Here is an 18,989-nt window from a genome sequence, read left to right as displayed (position 1 = left end):
GAAAACAATGCTTATAGTGAGGAAGGAGTTGTCAGTGATGTGCTCACCTACTTGTCTTAGTTTAGATCGGTGTGCTGGGCCCACTTTCTTGGTTGTTTAAAATGTGTGCCACACAGTTCACACAGTTTAGGAGATGCTGGGACAGCATGGGACAGTGCAACATGAAAACCCTGATCTTTTGTTTCCTAGGAGAGGTATTTGTCCTTAAGGTGGCCCACTCATTTCTCTGAACACATCTAACTTACAGTTACAGAAAGGCAACTGTTATTCTCCTATTTAAATTTCTAATCTGCTTTGAATTTAATGGAACAACGTTTATATTCAGATTTTACACATGGGAATAAGACAGAAACTTAAGTCCCATAGGTGTGAGGGATAGAGCCAAGTTTAGTTTTATGTTCTCAAGCCCACTCCACACTCATGGTATGTGTTTATAGGTGGTGCTAGGGGTAGGGGGAGGCACCTTTAAGCTTCTTAAAGAAAGGCCCTTTCAATGTTTAGTTTAGGATTTTACAAAGTGTGTTCTGGAGAACCTCACCCTGTGAAATGCTCCCAGAGAGAAAATTTCCAAAGTCAAAAGTGTTCGAGACGTACTGCACAGTGCATTCCACTCCCAGAGATCCACAGCACACATTAGCATATGGAAAGTCCTGGAAATCCTGCAGTAAAGAAATCAGTTTCACGTGAAATATTTGACCACAGAACCATAGTGGGGTGATGGGTGGGGAGTAGGGGATAGTGAGAAGGAGGGGTCAGATAACAGTAGCAAAGAGTTCCTGTTAACTAGTGATTTGTAGCCATGTCTTGGAGAAAGGTCATCCTGTCCAAAGGCTTGTAGACACATTTTTGTCTCAACTTAAGAAAGTGCATTCTAGATCTCAGAACAGTTCAGCCATCAAATGGCATGCCCCAGGAATCAAAACTGATGAACAGGGTGGGTAATAATATGAGACAATAATAGACAATAAAAATAGACAATAGTAATGAGACAATAATAGTAGTTGTCAACATTTTGAGACCCTTATCATGTGCTTTATAGTGCTCAGACATCATTCTCAGCTTTTTCTTGGATTCCACAGTGAATTCTCACATGCACGCACACACACATATGCACCAAGGAGCAGGTATTATGATCTTCACTTGGCGTATGAGAAAGCTAAGGCAGCCCCTCTACTTCCAGGATTGACTTTGATGGGATTTGATGCAGAGACTGAATTAAAGGAGCTTCAAACTTTTCTCCAATTGCACATGGTTAATGACAAAAAGAAAGACAAACATTAAAATTAGTATAGCTTTTTACACTACAAAAATATATATGTGTTTAAATCCAGAAAATCTTGGATTATTCTTTCCTATCTATCACATGAAGACCTTTTCTTCTGAGGCATATCAGCTAATGATTTTGTAAGAAATCATCATTTTTTTTCAGAAAAACACCTTTACTAACTTATTGACTTTCCTACATAATAGCCCGTAAGTTAGCTTCCAAATTCAGTACCCATAGCAACTGTGAATTAATGCTACCAATCATTAAAAGAAAGGCCAAGAATATTAAATTAAGTATTGATACTGGGGGAAAAGGAAGCCTTTAATTTTATCTGCCTCCATCATGTCGAAGATATAGCTGAGGCATTGACTTCTCTGAAAATTAACCTGGAAAATCAACTATAACAATGCATTGCAGCTCATTTTTCTGGACAAAAACTTAATGTTAAAACTGGAGAAGATTTGAAGGCCCCTTGGTCCATATTTTTATTTTTTATAGAGAAAGAATAAGACTCTCTGAAATGAATGAATGTGAGTTAATAACAAAAAGTTCACCAAATCCTAGTTATGTGTGGCAGGGCCAAAATTTGAATCCAGCATTTCAACTGTTAGTAATGGACTCTTTCAAAACCTTTTTCTCCATTAAACAAAAGAAGGAGGACATTATAGTGATCTGTGCTCTTGAGATTTTTCTTTTTAAAGACTGCTTTTAGGAGAGAAAATGTGGGTTTTAGAGGCAGAAAAACCTGGATTTACATCTCACCTCTGCCACTTCCTGAATAGAAATAGACCTTTAATATGCTTTCTGTCTATAAATTGTCTTGTCTATAAAATCTAGTTAGTGTTACCTACCAAACCTGGCGATTGTGAGAACTAAATGAGATCATTTGCCTAGAGTGACTGGTTACTTCTTCACTATCTGGCACATAGGTGACACCTGATGAACATCAGATTCATATAAGATCTTCAGAGCAGCCTAATCTCAGTCCCTTGATATAAAAGCCCTACAGGTATATTAATGATAGGACTGCATCAAGAGTAAGGGTGTGCGTGTGCATGTGTGCACATGTGCACAGATGGGTGTACGTATGTGTGAGTGTGAGTGTACACATGCTTACTTGCATGCATCTCAATGTAAGCATACTTTTAATACTCTTGGAAGGTCATGGCACAGGCTTTATGTTGACAGAAAATTAGTTTAATGAAAGTCCCTTGTCCATTCACTGGACTCAGCTTAGAGGCCAAGAGATATAAAAATGCATTTGTCAAACTCTCTGAATTTCCAAAAGTGTAGAGCCACGAATATGGGAGAGAAAAAAGTGAAATATGGAGTGTCTGATGGTCTCTCCACAATGTGAAAACTTAATGCTTCAATATCCTAGACGTGTTCTGGGTGGGATGGTGGGGCTTGGGTAATAGCCAATTATTATTATCAAAATGGTAGTATCGATTAAAGTAGAACAGCTGATCAGCTGTGTAAAATGTGAAACATATGTTATAGATGGAATTATTTGGTACAAGTTTTTTAAAAAGTTTTTGATAAGGCAGAAAATATAAATAAATCAATGAGTTCCAGCTTGAGGGAAAGCTACTTCAACCAAATTTACATTACCTGTGGTTCCACTATACGTATATATACACTCAAGCATATGTATAAACACACACACCAGTACTTCAAAAAATTTGTGGAAAAATAGAATTAAAAGGTAATATGCATCTTTCCATGAACTTTTTAAAGATGCCTCATGTATGTGTAAGCACATAATTAATGAATGGCACAATGAGGACTAGGACCCAATTTCATCCTAGGTTCAAGAAGGCGATGGTGACAAGTAGGCCACAAAGCAGGGAGTTGGGTGGTTCATCTGGTCTGCTTTGTCCCACAGGCTGCTCTCAGCATCCACGGCATGTGCGGGGGACCAATGCTGGGTCTATTCTTTCTAGGAATCCTATTCCCTTTTGTGAATTGGAAGGTAAGGATCCCACAGCCCCCTTCTCAATCTCCAGCCAAATCCCAGCCATTTTCTCTCTCCTCTCTCTTCTCTCACCCCTGCTTGGAAAAACTATTTGCTTTTGCCAAAAAAAGAGAATGGCTGTTTCTTTTGCCAGGAAAAGAACTCACAGTAGAATCAAAGAAGACCTAAGCCCTGCTATCTCTGACTTCAGTGAAGCTTTTTAAAAACAAAACAAAGAAGGGAAGAGGTGGTCATGACCTACCATCTATCATAGCCTCAAAGCTGACTCTTTAAGGTTTAAATGAAGTCTTCTCTAAATTAAGGGCCCACAAAATGAACTTTAGCATAGATACTAAATTCAGAAATAGTTTAAACACAATTTTGAAAATTCAAATTAAAAAAATGTATGCATTTAGTTACCTAAAATTATAACTAACTTTATTAAGTTAATTAATTCATGTAGGAGTACAGACAAGCCTGGGATTTTCTGACAACTGTGTCTTCATTTTGCTGGGCTGGAAAGCCAGTAGTATGTCATAATTTTCTCTATCAAAATTGACATTTTTCACTTATTGCCATCCACATACCTGCATACATACATTATTTTAGAGTGTTTAGTCACCAGAAAATCTGACTGTATGCTTATTTATGTATATACTATAGGGTAGTCCATGAAGCCTGAGTAAGATGGTATACCTGATTCAGTCCCTTATCGACCTCTCTTCTAGATAAATCTCATGGTGCTTGGTAAAGGGAGTCAACAGGTAGTGAGCACTGAGCAACTGCAGTACATACCTTGTAATCTTGTGACAACTTTGTCTTAATCACTTTTCTGATATTGGGGTTGATAAGGGTGTTTATGTCCTTGGGGAGATGATGTGAATGAAGATAATTTCTTAGCCACAGAGAGCTATGACCTAGCTGCATAAGATCTTAGTGCATTGCAACATTACTTTACTACCTATGTCAGTACTTTTACTTCTATTTAGTCAGGAAAGCCATCTTGTTTTAGATAGAGGATAGTAAATATAAATTTGTGTCACCTCTCCCTTTGTCATTGTCCATGGCTGATCAATCAGGCTCTCCTTCCCATGGAATGTGGATGCAACCTCATAATTGTTCCCAATGTGGCTCTCCAGGCAGCTACGATAAATCAACCAGGATTGACCCTCCTGTTGAAATTCATTCAACCTGGGTGGTAGGATAGGAGTCAGCAAACTATACCCCTCAAGCCCAATCTAGCTGGCCTCCTGTTTTTGGTATGGCCTGCAAGCTAAAAATGGTTTTTGACATTCTTAAAAGGTTAGAAAAAATGAAAAGAAGAATAATATTTCATGACACACAGATATACAAATTCAAGTTTCGGTGGCCATAAAGTTTTACTGGAATACGGCCAGCCTCTTTGGTTCAGGTATTATCTATGGTTGCTCTTGTGCTTCAATGGCAAAGTTGAGTAGTTGTGACAGACACTGTATAGCTCACAAAGCCTAAAATATTTATTACCTGGCTGTTTACAGTAGAAATTTGAAGACCTCTGGTTTAGACTGAGGTAAAGTCTTCAAATCATAAACATATTGCCAAGTTTCCCTCCAAAATAATAGAGAAAGCATTCTGATGCTCTGATTAAAGACTCCTTTTTTTTCTGAATAGAGAAGCCAACAACTTGTTTTCTTTCTCTCTCAGAGAAGTCTCAGTTATCTAGCAGAGATTAGAAGCATCAGATTTTATTTTCCACTGGTCTCTGCTATACCGTTCTGTCTCCTTTGCAGAAGATGACTCATTGACTTTTCACTAATTGTTTATCAAAAAATATAAGCCTTAAATAACAGACTAGTAAAATACTTGCTAGTGTTTAGACTCAAACAAAAAACTCCAGAACTTGGGGGTCAGGGGACTCTGGCAAAATAACCTGGGAAGAGAGATAGGAGTAAGAATTTCTGTAATAATAGCTGTCAGTGAAAATGATGGCATTGTCTCTATTATCTGAAGTTTTTCTTAACTTCTGAAAATCTACTTGGAATTAAGGTGTCAATAGCTTTTTTAAAAAATATATATATAATAAAAGAAACCAAAGGGAGAAAAAAAAGTTTCTTGCTAGAAACCTAAATATAATGATCACTATGAAATTCTTCAGTGTGTTTATTTAAGGAATAAGTTATTCCTAAATAAAACTCCATTGTGGGAGTTGAAATGAAGGCAGTTTGAGTGGGATGTTTCCAACACATGTGGCCAGGATTTGGGATGGACAGCCAGAAGCTCTGAGGTGCAGCTTTCCTCATCTCATTATTCTTTCAGCAGACAGCTTTGTCAAATCTGTCATTAATTTGTTTTTTTCTTCATCAAGGGTGCACTAGGAGGCCTTCTTATTGGACTCACCTTGTCATTTTGGGTGGCCATTGGGGCCTTCATTTATCCTGCACCAGACTCTAAGACATGGCCCTTGCCTTTATCAACAGACCAATGTGTCCAGTCAAATATGACGGCATCAGTGCTTTTGGAACTATCCAGGAGGTATGCTGACTTTAAAGATGTTGCTAATCCCCATGAGTGGGTCACCGGGTTAGAGGAAGGTGTATTCTTCAGGTATAAGTCTGACAAGATATATCTTGCTCTCCTGTGTGAACCACTCTGGGCAGTACCTGGTATGGAAGAGTGACATGCAGGGCTCCTGCTTTTTTCATATATACATTTCTCTGTACTCAGGTGTACAAGACTGAAGTTGGCAAGAGTTAATTGGAGGTATGAGTGCAAAACAGGAAAAAAAAAGTGGAGGTTTAGAAAATAGGGTATTAAGATAATAGTACTTAAAAGAATAAAGGATCTGAGTAGAAGAGGGTGGTCAGCAATGAGGAGAACAATTCTGGACATATTGAGTTAGGGCCATGGCTGTGAACCTGTGGCTTTTAAATTAAACTATATGAACACGGGATTCATAATTTCATTTATATTCCCACATGGGAATATGATTCATCCATCATAAACCAGAGGGGATGTTTTGAAATGGCAGGTGACTCTTCTTCCCAGGATATCTGTCTAAAAAGTACAAACAAAGCACTCACATAAATATGAGGTTGCTGGCTCTGAGAGAATGTAAGCATCTATGTGTCACATTTTCTATCACCTGCCAGTTGTAAATGGGCAGTTTTGCCTGAGATGTAAAATTAACCAAACTGCCTTTGGGTCTTGTTTTCACAGGACATTGGTGACATTGCAACAAAAGCCTCACTCCACCGAGAAGGGAGATAAGCTTTAATTGCTCTCACATGAGATCTGTATCTAGAATTCATTTATATCTCTCCCAATTCAAACAAATTTGAAATTGCCCAGGAATTAAAGAGTTACTTCTGCCTCCTCTTCTGAAAGAGACATCCAAGGAATTCTTTTTCCAGTGTGTTAGCTTATTCATGCTAAACAGTAGGTAGAGAACCTACTCTGGGCTGCGCCAAGGGACGAAGTTGTGGAGTACAGCACGGAGCGCTGAGTAGATGGTCCTTGCTATACAGTATACGGGCACTCCATTATCTTGGAGTGGAAATTGGCCTCTGAGGTTAATTTAGTTTACAGCCATTCCTTTTCATAAATCATACGGTCAATCAATATCAACCTATGTATAGTTCCCAGTCCACCATGCTGTTTCTTCCCTCCTGCCTAAGCTAACTCTACTCTCTTTTGTTGGAATGCTAAATCCTGGCCCTGACTGCCTTCTTTGCTTGATTAGCTACAACTATTCTTTAAAAACAAACTACCATCTCACACATCAGCCTAGGTTTAATACTTTACACGAATGCTTTGTTTCTACCGAGGCACTACCAGTCCATTTATGATTGTCTTTTAGCTCCTGTATATAGATTTTGTGGCTTTCTTATCTTTATATCTCCAGTATCTGGCACTGAACCCGGGCTTTATAAACATCCGAAACATATGTAATGCAAAAAAAAAAAAAAAAAAAATTGCAAACATTGTCCTCATCGCAATACTTATAATTCAGTATATACATTGCAATATTTGTAATTCAGGGTTGATATGAATTGAGTGGAATACAAAGCACAACAGGTCTACAATCAGTTATTTTTAAAAAAGAGCTAGATAGCAAAAAGTTAAACTTTGAGATATCAAGAGATGCCAGACTCTAAAATGAACCCTGAGTAGTCCTCTAAGTCAGTGTGGATCATAACTTCAGAATGCATGAAACTGTGCTGTTGTCCTCTGCAGACCTGCAATAGCTGACACCTGGTACTCACTCTCCTACCTCTACTACAGTGCAGTGGGCTGCCTAGGATGCATTATTGCTGGAATAATCATCAGCTTCATAACAGGTTGGTTAAATGGATTTCTCTCTTTGGGACCAAAGAAGATGGGCTAGTTCATGCACTGGTGGACTAGGTGGCTGTCTTAGGTGGTTTGATTTTGGGTCTACCACAAAAAGCCTTATTCTCAGAGAGATGTCTACTCTCTCCAAGCTGACACATAAAAGCATCCCTGTAATTATTACATATGTGGTTGTTAATATATATAATATATATATATTAAAATATTCCCTATATATTACTTTAAAAAGTAAGATGTTTTGACAGGCAGCCTCCAAAAGCCTGAGTATAAGAAATCCTTTGTAATACAACAATCAGTGTTTCCTTTCCCCTTCACTCATGAAGAGACTGGAGTTTTTCCCATCACCATCTTACTATCTCATGAGATCAACCTTTGCAAATAAGGTACTAGATAAGTGGAGGAAAGTCTTTCTGTTGTTTTTGCCTTTGTTGTCCTTTGGAGGCCACTGCTCTAGGGTCATGGAGCTCGTTTCTGTGAGCAGCTTCACTGTAAGCCACTTTTGGTACCAGTGTTTACTACAGTCCCTCTGATGACTTAAAGTCCTTTTTGTACCAAAGTCCATGAAGAATTGGTAGTGATGGTAGTGAGGGTTGGAGGAGGAAATGGGCTGGAATAGGCCCACTGTATTCGTGTTTTTCTTCCTCCTTAGAGCATGTATTTTAGCGGAATAAATTATTAAGTTATTCTACTTTTTATTACCGTAAAATAATATGCCTATAAGAAATGGAAAGTCAATATTCCTATTCAACAGTACATCTGAAAAGCAACATTTCTCATGACAGTGTATTGGAAATGCTATGTTCAAGCTCCTATGCCTTATTATTCTTGATATAATATCACTAGCCATTCACTTAAATTTAAGAAAATCTTAAGTATGATAAGAAATAGAGCATAGGCTACAGAAAGACCTGCCCACCACCCAAGCAGGAGCCCTGGTGAGCACCAGTCCCAAGCACTGTTGCCACCAACACCACCAACCCATGCCTGAGCCCTGGAGAGGCCCACCCACCCAAGTGGGAGCCCAGATGAGTGCTGCCCCAAGTGCCACTGCTGCCACCATGAGCCCATACATGAGCCCCAGAGTAGGCTCATACCCTTCACCTGAGCAGGAGCCAAGGCAGCCTATCACACACTCAACTACACTGATACAAGAGTCACCAGCAGAGCCTACAAATAGAGGAGGAAGTCTTCCCCTCCTAGTATGCTCCAGAGTAATAGAAGAAACAAGTGCCCTACCAGATGACCAATATCAATGAAAAAATACTAGAACTACAAATAAACAAGAAGATATGACACCACTGAAGGATTATGGTAATTCATAAGTACCAGACCCCATAGATCAGGAAACTCTTGAAATGTCTGAAAAGGAATTATGAGCACTGATCTTAAGAAAACTCAAAGAGATAAGAGAAAAATCAATTAGGGAACATAATGAAACAAGAAAAAATATCCAGGATATGAAGGAGTAAATTTACAAAGAGATTAATAACTTAAAAAAGAATATAACAGAACTCCTGGAAATGAAGGATTCTCTCAATGAAATTAAAAAAAACAAACAAACAAAAAAAAACAGAACAGAAAGCTGGAGCAGCAGGCTAGAGCAAGCAGAAGAAAGAAATCTCAGACCTCAAAGATGGTCTTTTTGAAATAACCCCGGTAGACAAGAAAAAGGAAAAATAATTTTAAAATATGAAGAAAATTTAAGAGAGCTAGCAGACAACTTCAAGTGTACAAACATCTGAATCATGGTTATTCTGGAGGGGGAGGAAAAAGGAAAAGGCATTGAAAACTTATTCAAGGAAGTAATAACAGAAAACTTCCCAGGTATAGGGAGGCATGCAGACCTTCAGATCCAGGGAGCCCAAAGATCCCCAACCAGATTTAATCCAAAAAAGATCCTCTCCAAGACACGTGATAGTCAAACTGGCAAAACTCAAAGACAGAGAGAATTCTATAAGCAGTAAGAGAAAAGCACAAAGTCATCTATAAGGGCGCTGCCATCAGACTAACAGCAGACTTACCAACTGAAACCTTATGGCCAAAAGAAAATGGGAGGATATATTCAAAAGACTAAAAGAAAAAAAAATTTGCCAGCCAAAAATACTATATCCAGCAAGGTCATCCTTCAGAAATGAAGGATAAATAGTGTATTTTCCAAACAACCAAAAATTATGGGAGTTCACTACCACACAACAAGTCTTATAATAAATTCTCAAGGGAGTCCTGCATCCAGAATCTAAAAAATGATAATCATTATCACAGATTCATAAGAGCAAAACCTGCTGTTAAAACCAAAATGCAAACAAGAAAGAAAAAGAAGCTAAATCACATCACTTCAAATATCCAACTAACATTGAAGATGAAAAATGAAAGGGGAAGAAAGGAACAAATGATATTTAAAACATCTAAACAAAAAGCAATATAATGACAGGAATAAAGCAATACTTGTCAATAACCACCCTAAATGTAAATGGATCAAACTTCCCATTCAAAAGACATAGACTGACTGATTGGAATAAAAAACTAAACCCAACTATATGCTATCTTCAACAGTCCCACCTCACCTATAAAGACACACACAGACTAAAAGTGAAGGGATGGAAAAAATATACCATGTGAAAGTAAACTAAAAATGGGCAGGAATAGCTATTTTTATATGAGATAAAATAGACTTTAAACCAAAAACCATAAAAAGAGACAAAGAAGGCCATTATATAATCATAAAAGGAACTATCTAGTTGGAAGACATAACAATCATAAATATGTATGCACCCAATACTGGAGCACCCAGGTATGTAACACAAACATTCTTAGAATTGAAGAAAGAAAAAGACCCTAATATGATAATGGTGAATGACCTGAACAACCCCCTCTCAGCATTGGACAGATCTTCCAGACAACAAATCAATAAAGAAACACAGGATTTAAACTATGCCTTAGATGAATTGGACATGGCAGGCATCTATAGAACATTTCATCCAGCAGCTACAGCATACACATTCTTCTCATCAGCACATGGAACACTTTCCAGGATAGACCACATGTTAGGTCACAAATCAAGTCTCAGCAAATTTAAAAACATTGAAACCATTCCAAGTATCTTTTCAGACTACAATGGATTAAAACTGAAAGTCAATAACAAGTGAAACCCAAGAAATTATATAAGTGGATGGAAACTGAACAACAGACTCCTAAATGACCTATGGGTCTAAGAAGAAACTAAATAGGAAATCAAAAAGTTTCTTGAAACTAAGGAAAATAAAGACACATCATACCAAAACTGTGGGATACTGCAAAAGCAGTACTAAGAGGGAAGTATATTGCAATAAATGCTCATATCAAAAGAATGGAAAGACTTCAAATAAATGGCCAAACACTATGCTTCAAAGAACTAGAAAAACAACAGCAATCCAATCCTAAAAGTAGTGGATGGAAAGAAATAATTAAGATAACAGCAGAACTAAATGAAATAGACACCTAAAAAAAAAAGACACAAAAGATCAATGAAACAAAAAATTGGTTTTTTGAGAAGATAAAATAGCTGGGTTAACAAAAACCAAAAAAAAAAAAAAAAAAAAAGAAAAAAGAAAAAAGAAAAAAGAAAAGAAAGAAAGAAAGAGAAGACCCAAATAACAAAAATCAGAAATGAAAATGGAGATTATAGCCGATACCACAGAAATACGTAGAATCATTAGAGATTATTATAAACAATTGTATGCCAACAAATTTGAAAACTTGGAGGAAATGAATAAATTTCTGGACACATACAAACTACCAAGACTGAACCAAGAAGAAATAGAAAACCTGAACAGACCAATAACAAGCAATGAGTTTAAAGCAATATTCAGCAATCTTTCAACAAAGAGAAGCTTTGGACCAGATGGCTTTAAAGCTGAATTCTATCAAACCTTGAAAGAAGAATTAATACCACTTCTCTTCAAACTATTCCAAATAATTGAAACAGAAGCTATTCTCCCAAACTCATTCTATGAGGCCAGCATCACACTGATGCCAAAAGCAGACAAAAGTACAACAAAAAAGAAAATTACAGGCCAATATCCTCGATGAACATAGATGCAAAAATCATCAACAAAATGTTAGCAATCAGAATACAGCAACACATCAAAAAAATTATACACAATGATATAGTGGGATTCATCCCAGGGATGGCAAGGGTGGTTCAACATACACAAGTCAGTAAATGTGATCTACCACATCAACAAAATAAAGAACAAAATCCATATTATTATCTTAATAGATGCAGAAAAAACATTTAACAAAATTCAGCATCGCTTCATGATAAAGACTCTCAGCAAATTAGGTATAGAAGGGAACTAGCTCAACATAATAAAAGCCATTTATGACAAACCATTGCCAATATAATCCTTAATGGGGAAAAGCTGAAGGTTTTTTCCTTAAGAACAGGAACAAGACAAGGATGCCTACTCTCACCACTCCTATTTAAAATAGTATTGGAAGTACTATCCAGAGCAATCAGGCAAGATAAAGAAATAAAGGGCATTCCTGGAAAGGAAGAAATCAAACTGTCTCTGTTTGAAGATAGCATAAACTTATATGTAGAAAAGCCTAAAGACTCTACCAAAAACCTCTGAGAGCTGAATAGCAATTTCAGTAGTGTTGCAGGATACAAAATGAACACCGAAAATCAGTAGCAATTTTATATTCCAGTAACTAGCAGAAAAAGAAATCAAGAAAGTAAGCCCATTTATAATAGTCACCAAAAAAGTGAAATAACTAGGAATCAATTTAAACAAGGAGATGAAAGATCTCTACAATGAGAACTACAAAACCCTACTGGAAGAAATTAAAGAGGACACAAAAAGGTGGAAAGACATACCATGCTCTTAGATGGGAAGAATTAACATTGTGAAAATGTCCATTCTACTCAAAGCAATCTACAGATTCAATGCAATCCCCATCAAAATACTAATGACATTCTTCATAGAAATAGAGAAAACACTCCTAACATTCATATGAAACAACAAAAGACCATGAATAGTCAAAGTAATCCAGAGCAAAAAATAAAAAAATAAAGACAGAGGCATAACACTACCCATCTTCAAATTTTATTATAAAGCTATTATAACAAAAACAGCATGGTACTGGCATAAAAATAGACACTTGGATCAACAGAACAGAATGGAAAACCTGGGAATCAACCCATATATTTATAGCCAACTGATCTTTGACAAAGGCAACAAGAACATACATTAGGGAAAAGACTGCCTCTTCAATAAATGGTGCTGGAAAAATTGAATATCCATATGTAGAAGAATAAAACTGGAACTGTACCTCTCACCATGTACCAAAATCAACTCAAAATGGGATTAAAGACTAAAGTATAATACCTAATACCATAAAATTACTAACGGAAAATACAGAAGGAACACTCCAGGAAGTAGGACTGGGCAAAGACTTTATGAATAAGACCCCAAAAGCACAAGCAGCGAAAGAAAAAATAAATAAATAAACATAGGGGATTATCCAAACTAAAAAGCTTTTGCATGGCAAAAGAAACAATCAACAGAGTGGAAAGGCAACCTATGGAATGGAAGAAAATATTTGCAAACTATACATCTGACAAGAGATTAATATCCAGAATATATAAAGAACTCAAACTATACAGTAAAAAAACCAAATAATCCAATTAACAAATGGCTAAAGGAGATGAATAGACATTTTTCAAAGGAAGGTATACGAATGGTCTACAGGTACATGAAAAAATGTTCAGCATCTCTAATTATCTGAGAAATGCAAATCAAAACCATATTAACATATCATCTCACCCCAGTTAGTCTGGCCATTATTAACAAGACCAAGCACAACAAATGCTTGCATGGATGCAGGAAAAGGGGAACTCTTCTCTACTGTGGATAGGACTGTAAATTGGTGCAGCAATTATGGAAAACAGTATGTAGATTCCTCAAACAACTACAGATAGAACTACTATATGATAAAGCAATCCCAATACTAGGTATATACCCAAAGAAATGGAAATCATCATGTCTAAGGGGTACCTGCACTCCCATGTTCACTGCAGCTCTATTTAAAATAGCCAAAATATGGAAACAACCTAAGAGTCCATCAACGAATGACTGGATAAGGAAAATGTGGTATATATACACAATAGAATACCACTCAGCCATAAAAAGAGTGAAATTCTGCCATTTGCAGCAACATTGATGAGTCTGGAGAAAATTATGTTAAGTGAAATAAAACATACAAGGAAAGAGAAATACTGCATGTTCTCATTCATAACTGGGTGCTAAGTAAAGAGGAAGGGAGGAAGAGAGGAAGGATGGAAGGAAGGAAGGAACCACAATGATATGTTGAACTTTCAAAAGGAAACAACAAACCTAAGGATACTAGAGATGATGGAGGGGGAAGGAAGGAGGTTTGGGGATTGATAGGCTGGGCAAAGGGCGTAAACAAAAAGTACAATTTATAATAATGAATATGCTAAGAATAAAAAGTAAAAATTACAAAAATAAATAAATAAAAGCTAAAACTTTGAATCCCCCCCAAATTATTGATCAACTACATAGGTACTGCTACAGAAAACCGTCATAATTCAACATTAGTTAAATGTACCATTAAAGTATCTATGTAATTAATGGGAAAAAAAAAGCAATAGAACATAAGTTTTGTAATCTCAGCCTTTTATGTAGTAACAATTCCCCAAATATCTTTCCTTATGTAAATAGTTTCAGATGAAAGGTTGCTTATTTTGTTTAGATTTGCCTCAGTAACCTGAAGACTGTGCAGACATCCTCGATACTAGTGAGATACCCCAAGGCATATCAGTCAAGTGGTCAGTCACCACTTAGAAGGCAGCCAGATTTGTATACACTAAATCCTGTGGCTAGAAAGTCTATGTATTTTCCAGATGTGCATCAGAATTGGCATGTTCTTGTGTCAACGCTTATGTCACATTTGGATTGAAAATGCTTTGCCATCTTGAGCACGAAAAACTGTCCTGGCATCAATGTAAGTGTTTTCCTATTCTCTAAATGTCCCAAGTCTCAGTAAAATATTCTTAAGATCAAAAGGGAGCCCTCTCTCAAAGTCTTATGCCACCAAACCTTTGGAAAACCATTGAATCCGGCCACCAGATACTCTTGCCTTCTGGTGCCTATCATCCAAATGAGGACTTAGGGCTAACTTGATACCTTCAGGTCTGGTTCATAAGGGACTTTCACAAATCTTCTATAACACACACTGAATCTTTTAAAAATAAAGGTCTTAAAGTTTTTCACTATTTGTAGGAGAGGCTTAGTAGGGAAGGGCAGAAGCCTGTTCTCTTTGTGTTGTATTTTATCTTGGTCTTACTATTGTTCTTTCTTGGTCTTAAGTGGAGATAATTTCAATTCTACTTCTAGATAACCTAGCACCTCAAAGGTATGCTATTCATGTTACTCATATATGTTGACAAATAGAATTGTGTCCATGTTGACTAGCACCTCTAGGAAATTTATATCATTAATATTCTCTGCATCAGCTGTTGAAAGATCTTGGCCCAAGATACACTTTAAAGTCTTCATTATTACTGCTACTGGGCAGCTGAAAGTAATTTTTTTCCTCTATCCTTTTTAGCCATGTAAAATTAAAATATCATTTCCTAAATCAAGAACAAATACCATTGTTGGTTTATCAAGTGGCTGGAATATCCCATTATCAGGAAAATATGTATAGATATATGGTACTCTCTTTTTCAGTGTACAGCAGTTTGTACTCATCTAAATCTTACCAAAATTTTTTTCTTATCTACCATATGGTTGCAGGTCTTAGATACAAAGCCTTTAGTCATCAGTCCATTGTTTTTATCTCTTACATCAGAGTTCAATAAACTATGGCTAAATCTGGCCCACCACCTGTTTTTGTAAATAAAGTTTTACAGAAACATAGCATACTCACGCATTTACTATTTGTCAACATTTTTTGTGGCCCTTTACCAATTGTGCATGGCTGATTTCACTCTACAAAGGCAGAGTTGAATATAGTCATGTGTTACTTAGTAGCAATATATTTTGACAAATGTGTTGTTAGGTGATTTCATCATTTTGCAAAAGTGTGTTATGAAAGAAAGCAATGATGAATTTTCCTATCATCTACACTGGCCACTAGTTGTATGAGCAAGGGCCCTATAATTATATTACTAAATCTCTCTGTGCTTCACTTACCTCATCTGTTAAATGGGGATTAGAATAATACCCCTACTTAAAGGTAGCTCAGAACTTTAAGATTGCCTTTCTATCTCAACGGTCTATGCTGCCTTTGGGAGCGTAACCCCATAGGTAAGCTAGGTACTCCTCCTCAACATATTTTGTAGTGGGTTTGTCTACACCAGCATCACCACAAACACGTGGGTATTGTGACAATGTTATGATCAGGCACAGTGTCTGGCACATAGGTAGAATTTGATCAAAGTATGTAACCACTACTACACTATGCCCTCTAGGAACCTTTAGACTAAACTGGGTAATCACACTAATGACTGTCTTTGAGTAAGATTATTAGTGAACAGTCATCATGACACAAAAATTTGCAAAGATTTTGGAAAGAGAAACATCATCAGCTTTTAAATCTTGGTTTGAATATCAGTGTGATTCTTGCTCCACAACAGGATTTGAAGAAATGGGTCATTGAACAGGTATGTTTTGAAGATAGGAAAAGGAGGTGTGAGAAAAGTCTAGAGTACCTGGGTGGCGGGGGGGGGGGGGGAACGTGAAGGTATTGTTTGTCCAAGATGGGTGGGAGGAAGAAGAAACAGTAAAAATAATCTTTTTAATTTCACAAATACTGACTTAGATGATCTCAAATATATCTGATTTGGCTAAAAAACAAAAACTTTCTTAAAGAAAAAAAAAATATAACATTGGTTATCCCTTCTGTTGGACTGTGAAAGGTTCTAGTAGCGTTTTCAATAATACATATTTAAAAATAAATATGTTGTCTCTGTTTAACTCTATAGCCACGAGCTTGCCTGACCTGACAATTTGTGAATATTTAAAAATTAACTCCTATCACTTTCAGCTGTTAACCAATTTCTATTTATTAACCAGTAGGGCCTGTTTCAACCTTGTAGTAAGAAGTAACCTACTTCTCAAGCTGACAATGCTTTAACTCCTTAAAGGAAGTCCTGGAAGCCTGCAACCATCTAATCCATTGGTTCTTTTCTTAATAGGTTACCAAAGAGGCAAGGATATTCAACCACTGTTAATTAGACCAGTTTGCAATTTATTTTGCTTTTGGTCTAAGAAATATAAAACACTGTGCTGGTGTGGAGTTCAGCATGAGAGTGATACAGAGCAGGTGAGCTGATGTTTGAGCTTCTAAAAATATGTATTTGCTCAGAGGGATTCCTTTCTTGCCCATTTAAACCAGCTGCAAATTTGAGTATATGGAGGTAAGGCAGTGAAAGATAGAACGTGAAAGAATCTGGGCTTCAACTTCAGACTTAACCTCAGTTAATTAGCTTTTAAGTACATAACTATGTTAATATGTAAATGTGCCTTTGGGATGAATTTTTGATATTGCAAGTGATCAATTTCCAAATTTCCTTTTAACACCCATGAGGGTGAATTCTAGGAAAAAAATACAAAAAAGAAAAGAAAAAAAAAAAAAAACCAGAAAAGAAACAAAATAGGGGGCACAGTCTCACATAAAGGTTATAAGCATTGATTTTCAAGTCAGATAGCTCTGAGTTTAATCCCAGTTCCGTGTCTTACTTTTCTTTGGTAAGTTATTCAACTTCTCTGAACTTCGGTGTTTCTTATCTGAGAACTGGGGGGAGATCAGGCAGAGTGATATGGACAAACCATCTTGAGTTCCATAGGGTATAAATATAAAGTAAGATTTATTGAGGGAATTTATAAATTGAGAAGCAGCAAGAAGCATCTAACTCCCCAGCTCTCTTTATCACACTAATAAATGTGTTTAGGTCGGGTGGGACTAGAGACACACTAGCCAAGTACTATGAAGGTCTCATCAGCCAAAGACCACCAGGAAGAGCATGTAGTGAGACAAAATTGGCTGTTCACCAAGATGAACAATTTATTTTGCTGGGAAAGCAGCTGGTTGAGCAATTTATTGTTCATGTAAATGAATTTTGTAAATTTCTAGAAGTAATTAATTAAGTTACACACTGGTTTACAGACTTATCTTCCTGGGGGAGAATTTACTGGAATAAATAATGACTTCTGTTGATGCAGGCAGCTGCCGTTCTCGTTTTCAAGGTTGAGTTGAGAGTGGAAGGAGACACTCAGTGTGTCACTATTAAGCTCCTTTGCCAAATAATGTTGAGAAACCTCTAGGGGGTTTTGCATACAGTTGCCCCTGTTATCACAAGAGGCCTTGCTGTTCAAAGGTAGAAAGGGCTCCCATCATCTAAGACACAGGTTTGCCTCACCGCATGAGATAATAATGTTACTTCACAGGATTGCTATATTAAATGCAAGATATATAAATTTCTTCATGCAGCACAAGACATATTGTAAACATTCAATAAATTGTTCTTTTTGTCATTATCATTAAAAATGGCACCTATATGAATGATCAAAGTTATCAATTAGGAAGTATCATGGGTTAGAGTTGTTTGTACTGCTTTTGTATTTATATATCATTTTTTGAAGGGGAGGCCTAAGCAATATTCCCTCAGGCTGATTTATAATGCATCAGAACTACCTCATTAATATGTATCTTTCCATTTTTCTCAGGAAAATCTTGAGATTGACAGTACCTGGAAAAAAGGGGCTGAATCTGTCTTACATAACGGACTCAGGGGAGAAAGCCCGATCCACATTCCAGGCTATGATCCCAAGAACCAAAGTTACAACAATATGGCATTTGAGAATATTACCCATTTCTGAGGCAACACTATTCATTAGTAGACTTGTGTAGTTGCCATTGGTAAAACACAGGAATGTCCAATGTCTATTTATACTTATTTATAACTACAAATGAAGTGACTGTTTCCCACATATTCTTTCAAAGAACCCAACTTGCAAGGAAGAAAAAACAGCCAGGCCCTGAGGGACCTGGAGATTTTCTTCTTGAATAAATTAGGACTAGATTTCATCATAGTGCAAGGAATCAAAAATCTCTTTGCTTTATGTCCTATTAAACTTCATTATTTTGTTTTTGTAATTTTTTAACTGTCAAAATATCTTGGAATTTGGGGGGTTCAAGTACAAGATGGTTGACTAAAGACATGCAGCATTTGTCTGTGACACAATGAAAGCCCAAAACAACAAACAGATAATCACACTTTGAGTAGACTCTCTAGGAGAGAACACTGGAATTCAGCAAAATGGTGAAGAAGATCCTCCGAGGCTCAGAAACTCAGGAGGGCCACAGAAAGGCAAGTGAAGCACCTGACCGAGATCAGCTCAGAGCCAAGAGAGACTCCTTACTGCAGGG

At 36.8% G+C, this 18,989-nt stretch overlaps 1 protein-coding gene across 1 annotated transcript in view; it reads left to right on the top strand.

The window, feature by feature from the left end:
* Positions 1–18,439, top strand: part of SLC5A12 (solute carrier family 5 member 12) — a 63,388-nt gene extending 44,949 nt beyond the window's left edge. The window contains exons 11-15 of the mRNA XM_063095682.1: positions 3,153–3,239; positions 5,566–5,732; positions 7,434–7,537; positions 16,756–16,883; positions 18,287–18,439. Of these exons, the coding sequence (XP_062951752.1) occupies positions 3,153–3,239; positions 5,566–5,732; positions 7,434–7,537; positions 16,756–16,883; positions 18,287–18,439 (639 nt within the window). The remainder of the gene's footprint in view (positions 1–3,152; positions 3,240–5,565; positions 5,733–7,433; positions 7,538–16,755; positions 16,884–18,286) is intronic.
* The last annotated feature ends 550 nt before the right edge of the window (positions 18,440–18,989 follow it).

The sequence above is a fragment of the Cynocephalus volans genome, chromosome 4, assembly GCF_027409185.1.
Source record: "Cynocephalus volans isolate mCynVol1 chromosome 4, mCynVol1.pri, whole genome shotgun sequence".
Lineage (NCBI taxonomy): Eukaryota > Metazoa > Chordata > Mammalia > Dermoptera > Cynocephalidae > Cynocephalus > Cynocephalus volans.
This window is presented reverse-complemented; position numbering and strand designations above follow the sequence as displayed.